Source organism: Penaeus japonicus, unplaced genomic scaffold (assembly GCF_977035675.1).
Source record: "Penaeus japonicus unplaced genomic scaffold, GWHDUDI00000001_assembly GWHDUDI00000020, whole genome shotgun sequence".
In the NCBI taxonomy this organism is placed as follows: domain Eukaryota; kingdom Metazoa; phylum Arthropoda; class Malacostraca; order Decapoda; family Penaeidae; genus Penaeus; species Penaeus japonicus.
Window position 1 is genome coordinate 11,275,925 of NW_028234422.1, and position 7,500 is coordinate 11,283,424.

General features: G+C 38.3%; 1 protein-coding gene across 6 annotated transcripts in view; it reads left to right on the top strand.

Moving 5' to 3' along the window:
• LOC122250232 (uncharacterized) overlaps positions 1-7,500 on the top strand; it is a 131,713-nt gene that overhangs the window by 108,134 nt on the left and 16,079 nt on the right. For 4 of the 6 annotated variants that reach the window (XM_086547993.1, XM_086547996.1, XM_086547995.1 and 1 more), the window contains exon 3: positions 725-843. In XM_086547993.1, the coding sequence (XP_086404119.1) occupies positions 725-843 (119 nt within the window). Of the gene's footprint in view, positions 1-724; positions 844-2,339; positions 2,388-7,500 lie in introns of all 6 variants that reach the window. The other 2 variants (XM_086547992.1, XM_086547994.1) reach the window with 1 other exon arrangement.

The following is a 7,500-nucleotide window of genomic DNA, read 5'->3' on the forward strand; positions in this document are numbered from 1 at the left end:
CCCCCACGAAACCTGTAGCTAAGAAGGTCCACCTGCCAAGGCTAATTATGTTCAAGAATTAGCAAGCTCTGTCCATCATATAGGTTAACCTCCCTTTTTACCTTCATTTCTCAAAGTAAAAAAATAAAAATAAAAAATTCAGATTCAGTTGGCTGGAGCTGAACTGGAGGGATTAATGTCAATTAGAGATGCTTGGCTGGAGTCTAATGGCTTATGGATGGGAGATGGGCATGGAATGGCGGGGGGGGGGGGGGGGGGGGGGGGGTGATGATTTCACGGAATAGCAGGTGGGGTTTGGGGGGTTACGAACAGAGGGGGAGGGGGGGAGGGATTGGAACTGGGAGTGAGATGTGCTTAGGAGGTGAGGTCTTGCATTGATTTGTGAACTAGATAGATAGATAGATGGATGGATGGATAGATTGGGAGAGAGGGAGGGAGGGAGGGAGAGAAGGAGAGAGGGAGAAGAAAAGGGAGGGAGGGAGATAAGGAGAGAGGGAGAGGGAGATAAGGAGAGAGGGAGAGGGAGAGGGACAGAAAGAGAGAGAAAGAGAGATAGTGTGAGATAGAGATAGAGAGAGAGAGAGAGAGAGACCGATAGTTAGAGAGAATCAAACAGATTGCCAGTCAGTTAGATATACACAGAGTACACAAGACAGATATAAACAGCAAGACAAAATACGAGAGGCTAATTAACCGTTCCCTCCTTTCTCGCCCACCCCACCAGCCGCCCCGCTCGAGTGCCAAGGGACTCCGCCTCTACGGGGACCTCCTCGCGGGCAGCGTCAGCGAATCGCCCGAACTCAGCCACGATGTCACCGAGTCGCCCATCAAGCCCTATCACAGGTCAGTCGCACGAGCAAGAACTTGCGAAGCTTTACGAGTATTAGGTTTTAGTGGTACTTTTATCTAGATATTTTTCATTATTATTTGACGTCGTGTATATATATACACACATGTGTATGTGTGTATATGCATATATATATATATATATATATATATATATATATATATATATATATATATATATATATATATATATATACATATATATTTATATATATACATATATTTATATAATCTATATATATATTATATATATATATAATATATATATACATATATATTATGTATATACATATATATATATATATATATATATATATATATATATATATATATATATAATATATATATATATATATATATATATATATATATATTATATATATATATATATATATATATTATATATATATATATTATATATATATATATATATATTATATATAATATACATAATATATATTATATATATATATACATATATGCATATATATATATATATATATATACATATATATATATATATATATATATATATTTATATATATATCCTGAATGTTATGTAAAGGTAAACCATTTTCCGATTTGATGTTCAGAAAGGTTGCATTTTGTTATGCTTAATTAAAGCTTACGTTTAGTTGAGGTTCCATAGAGGTGGTATTTCATTCAACTTTTTTTTAGGATTCTATAATATCTATGAATAGCTTGGGATTTCAACTCTATATCCATTTAGATCTATTTCAGTTTCTATTTTTATTTATTCTGTTTTTTTTCTTTGCCGAAGAAAATAAATAGTAGATATTCGGTTACAAATCGTAGTGGTTCTAGAAAGTAAGGAACAGACAAGACGTAGAAAGTAGATAGGTATTAGATGTAAGTTCTAAAACCAGTTCTGGACGTTTAAGATAAATTATATCATTTTCAATACGGTTTAGTATGTGATGTGTTTTCATGGACCATTATGATATGATGTAATTCCTTCGATACTGAAGAGTGATATATAAATGGTATGCTTTAAACATTCTAGTTTAGATAAACAGATAGATAGATTAATAGATGTGTAAATATGTATGTATATATACAGATATATATTTATGTATATACTTATCTAGGAGTACGTAAGGATATATAAGTCCTAAAAAATATTCAGAATCGTGTATTCATTATATCACAGGTAAGTAACTGACAACGTGACGAAATGTAAATAGTAGACATCCTGACATTACCACACCTGTAAATAACAAAACACAAAAAACACACACACACAAGAGACACCTGTAAATATCCAAACCTGGGAATATCTTGAAACCAAACCACCACATGTGAAATGGCGGCACACACCTGTAAATATGCAAATAGGCCCGTTAACCATGTGATTACAGACCATCTTGACACATCACCATCACCTTTACTCGTGCAGATAAAAGGCAAGGCAAATTCCCTTCACTATTCACTATTCCCACAGTCACTATCACTCACTATTCTTGTTTCCATAGAGATGGTGTACTAGACCCAACCGGATCCATAGTATTGCCTTTGAATGAGTAAGTGCCTTTTTAAGGGTGAACAGGTAGACCGTTAAGTAGAATCAAGTAGAGTCCTTTTAAGAGTATTGCTCGTATTATTTTGATAACTTTCCTTTTTTTAAAGTTGGATTTGATTTCTCTGGTTGTTGTTGTTGTGTTTGTTTATTTTTTGTTTTTCTTTACGTAGATATGATTTTGATTGTTTTGTAGATTCGTTCAGAGTGAAATTTTCAGTTGATTCTAGTTTCTTGTGTTTTTAGTATTGACTTGTAACTTTGTGTATGCAGAATGTTGTTGATTTTTATTTATTAACATACATAAATGCATATATACATACACAGATATACTGAGTGTATATAGTATATATGTATATATTTATATATTTACATATTTATACATACACATATATGTATATATATATATATATATATATATATATATATATATATATATATATATATATATATATATATACTGTATATATGTATATATAAATATATATATATATATATATATATATATATATATATATATATATATATATATATATATATATATATATATCATCATATTCGTTGCAAAGTACACACACGTGCATACAAATCCCCAGACACACAAAAATAAATAAACAAATAGATAATAATGATAATAAATTTAGGACCTGGAGATAAACGGCCAAACGCCATCATTAACTCTCATTTCTTCAATCCATCAGCGCTATTTGCTCATTCTTCTTAATTCCCAACGCCATAAGGCCAGTCGAGTGACCTATTGCAAAAGGAATTTGACCTTTAAGACATGAAGATGCAAGGATTCTCTTGATATTAAGTATTTATATATATATATTTTTTTTCTATCTTGGCATTCAGTCTGATGTATTATCTCTGTCTAATATCTATATTGATAACATTTTCATTATAACATTAGATAGTTTGATTTAGGTTGTAAGGATATTTATGATAGTGACGATAATGACTCAAATGATAAATATAATTTTGATAACAGTGATAATGATAATGATGATGATAATATTAGGAATAACATTGATAACAGTAATATCAATAATGAAATTAACAGTTCTAACAATAAGCATATTAATACTTATGTTTAAAGTAATATACCAAAAATTATAATGCTAATAATGTTAATTATAATGATATTAAAAATGATAATGATGATAATGATAACAATAAGGATAATAATAAGGGAAGTGATAGTAATGATGATAATGATAATAATGATGATCGTACTAATAATAGTAATAATGATGATAATGATAATAATCATCATAATATTGATTTTAATAGTAGAATAACAATGAAAATAATAATGATAATAACAATGATGATGATAACAAATGATAAGGATAATGGTAACAACAACACATTATCTCGATAAAGGAGAGATAGCAACAACCATTAAGAATTACTTCGAGGAGTCCAAAACCTCAACCATTCCCGGCATCTGGAGTTGATGAGAGACCCTGTGACCCTCCACCCTCCCCCCCTTTCCACCCCCCCCCCACCACTGGCTCAATTTGATTGTCTCCTTAACCTTTCGAACTCGTATGACCTGATCCCCCTCAGGCAATACCCACACTTGCAATCATACATGCATGTGTCCAGACGTCTCACTTACATGCACTTGTCAACAAACGAAGGGACACATGCACGGGCGTATAAAACACACGTTTTTTTTCTCTCTATATATATATTTTTTTTTTCTTTCTTTCTTTCTCTCTCTCTCTCTCTCTCTCTCTCTCTCTCTCTCTCTCTCTCTCTCTCTCTCTCTCTCTCTCTCTCTCTCTCTCTCTCTCTCTCTCTTTCACTCTTTCTCTCTTTCTCACTCTCACTCTATCTCTCTCTCCCTGCCTCCCCTATCTCTCTACTTCTCTATTTCTCTCTCTTCCTCAACACACACACCCACGTCCACGCCCACCGCCGCATCATACCCGGTAACACCCCGTCATCCCCGCCCCCTGGTCCCCCCTCCCACGCTGTCCTGGCGCCCCCTCGCCTCCCCAGAGTCAATATAGCAACGAGACAGTTAAGGGCCTGACAAACGCTTGCTTAATTGCTGTTAAAATAACGTTCCCTTCGGCGCGGTGATTACTTGGCCAGACTCAAATTCCACGACGGGTGGCATTCCGCGCGCTTCAGCTCGCGGGCCCATCTTGGCGAGGTCTGGCCTCCCCCGCGTCGGTGATTGTCTGTGCTTTGCGGTTGGCCCTTTACGCCAGGTTTTTGGGTTTTTTTTTTTTTTTTTTTTTTTGGGGGGGGGCTCTTATTTTGATTTCTTTACGTGTATCTGTGTATGTTTTGTTTGTGTGTTAATGCGTGTATGTACATTATATATGTATATATATATATACATAATATATATATATATATATATATATATATATATATATATATATATATATATACATGATATATATATACATATATATATATATATATATATACATATATATATATATCAATGCACACACACACACACACACACACATACACACACACACACATACACATAATATATAACAACATACACACACATATATATATATATATATATATATATATATATATATATATATATATATATATATAATATATTATATATATATATATATATATGTATATATATATATACTGTGTATATATATACATATATATTATATATATATATATATATATATATATATATATATATATATATATATATATATACATATATCTGTGTGTGTGAAAAAAACGTTATAATTAATGAAAGATAAGATACCAGTCCCGAATCCTCCTGTATGTATGTGTGTGTTGATTTTTCACAACATGCAATAGGTCAGAAGTCTAAGGTAATTCTGCATCACGCATTCAGAATTTCCCAGATAATATGTAAGCAATGGGGTTTCTTATCCTTAATTAATAATCCTTTCATCAGAACTAATGAGACATTCGGATCAGCATTGACTAAGCACCCGGGAGCACTTCCGGAGTTGCACTTGCGGTGACCACGATCATTGCCATAATGTTGATAAAATGCGAAGTGAAGTTGGAAGTCTGTGTTACATTGTCTGATAGTAACATGCAATAAAAGAGCCTCACACAACCAGATCAGTCAACTAGATGTTTGCGCACGTGTCAAGCGCATAATGTTGCTAAGCCAATGCAGCAGCCTGATAGCGCCCCTCAGCTACCCTGCAAGGCTGTCACTCATCTGCTGACACCCCCTAGCCCTACCCCCGGCGCCCCTCGCTCGCCACATAAATGACACTTTGACACGACACTCTTCTAGGGTACCCCCCGCTCCCCCGCTCCCCCCTCTCCCTCCATCCAACCCCTTCCCATTCACATTTACTATCCCTCCTGCCCCCCCTATATCCCTTACTCTCAGAACATCAATCGGCTGCACTGATACCTGAATGTTTTTTTGATGTGGCCACTTTGGCCCGCCCTCTTGGCAAGCCACCTGGAGACATCACCTTTCGTTGGGAGGGGGAGGAGGAGGAGGGGGAGGAGGGGAAGAGGGGTAGGAGGAAGATGGAGGGAGGGAGAGGAGAATGAGGGGAGGAGGAGGAGGGGGGGAGAGGGCGATAAGGGGAAGAGGGGTAGGAGGAAGAGGGAAGGAGGGTGGGAGAGGAGAATGAGTGGCGGGGGGAGGGGAAGAGGAGGAGGAAGGGGAGCCAGGAGAGGGGAGGAGAGCCTCTCCCCCCCCCCACGCAGTTGCTCACCTCCTGCTAGTAATCTCTAGATCAGCTGGAGGTAAAGGGCTGCGGCGTTAGAATGTGTTTATAGTAATTAGCGTGTTGGCGTGAAGTCTCGGTGGGCGCGTGTTTATTCTGGTTCAAGATTCGCTCCTCGTTGATGACCCCCTGCCGATGGCGAGCTGCTTCGAGGCAACAGTTCTATGACCTCTGAGCCGGTGTTGTTTTAGTGGGGATTTCCTCGACTGGGCTTCGAAGGAATACAGTTGCGGTCGAGAGCCAACGAGATGCAGCGTAGACGGGCCGTCGAACACCCGGTGGCAGGGGATTGTTTTGAACTAAGCGTAGAAACAGGGGGTCTGCGGAGGGTGAGGATTCTGGGTTATGACTGGACTTTGAAACTATTTCGACACGTTTTTTTTGAGTCACGTTTTTTTTAGACCTGGGTGCCTCTTCATAATTCTGATGTCGCCTGACATGGGTTTATTTAGTTTTAGTTTTTCTTTTTCTCTCTCTCTCTCATTTTTTAAAACCATTAGTGCTTATTTTTATTGGCAGCTGTCATCTCTCGTGAAGATTTTTTTTTTCCACGTTTGTTGATAAAATGATTCGTTCCCCAAACAAAACAGAAAACAGTAACCCAACACCAGAACTCCGAGTCTGTCACGTTAGCACCTTCACACACGTGGCAACATTCACATCATCATCTCATTGCATCTTTAAGTGGGCCCACTGTTGATAAATCTCCATACTCTTATGCAGCTCTTCTGTTGCAAATGTTTTTTTTTATGCAACATTCTTAAGCGTCGCTTCCACTCTCATCATGTGATTGAATAGACCATCATGGCAGCCCTTGTCGCCAGCCGCGACGCAAATACAAGGCGGATGTTTCTCTCCTTCGCTCCGCCCCTTTTCACTATCCACTTGCCCCTCCCCTCCACTCCCCTCCTTCCCCAGTGCCTCCCCTCTTTCTATTAACATCTCTTCCCCTTTCTTCAATCTTTTTTTCCTATTTTTCTACACCTCTTTCCTCTCCTCTCCCTCCACCTCTCATTCCACCTTTCCTTCCACCTTCTCCCCCTTTTTCTCCCAACTTCCATTCCGTATTTACTTCCCCTTCCTTCACCCTCCCGCTCCACTTCTCCTCCTCTTATTTATCACTCTCCTCCTCACCGCTTCCCCTCTCCTTCTACCTTTCATTTCACATCTCCTTCCTCTCCTCCTCCTCTCCACCAATCACATTCCTTCTCTTCCTTCCCTACCCCTCCTTCCTACCCCTCCCCTCTCCCATCATTTCCCCTACCCTGCCCTCTCTCCCCCTCCCCTCCCCTCCCCTCCCCTCCTCCCTCCCCTCCCCCCTCCTCCCCCTCCCTCCCCCCTCCCTCCCCCCCCTCCCCTCCCCTCCCCTCCCTCCTCTCCTCCCCTCCCCCT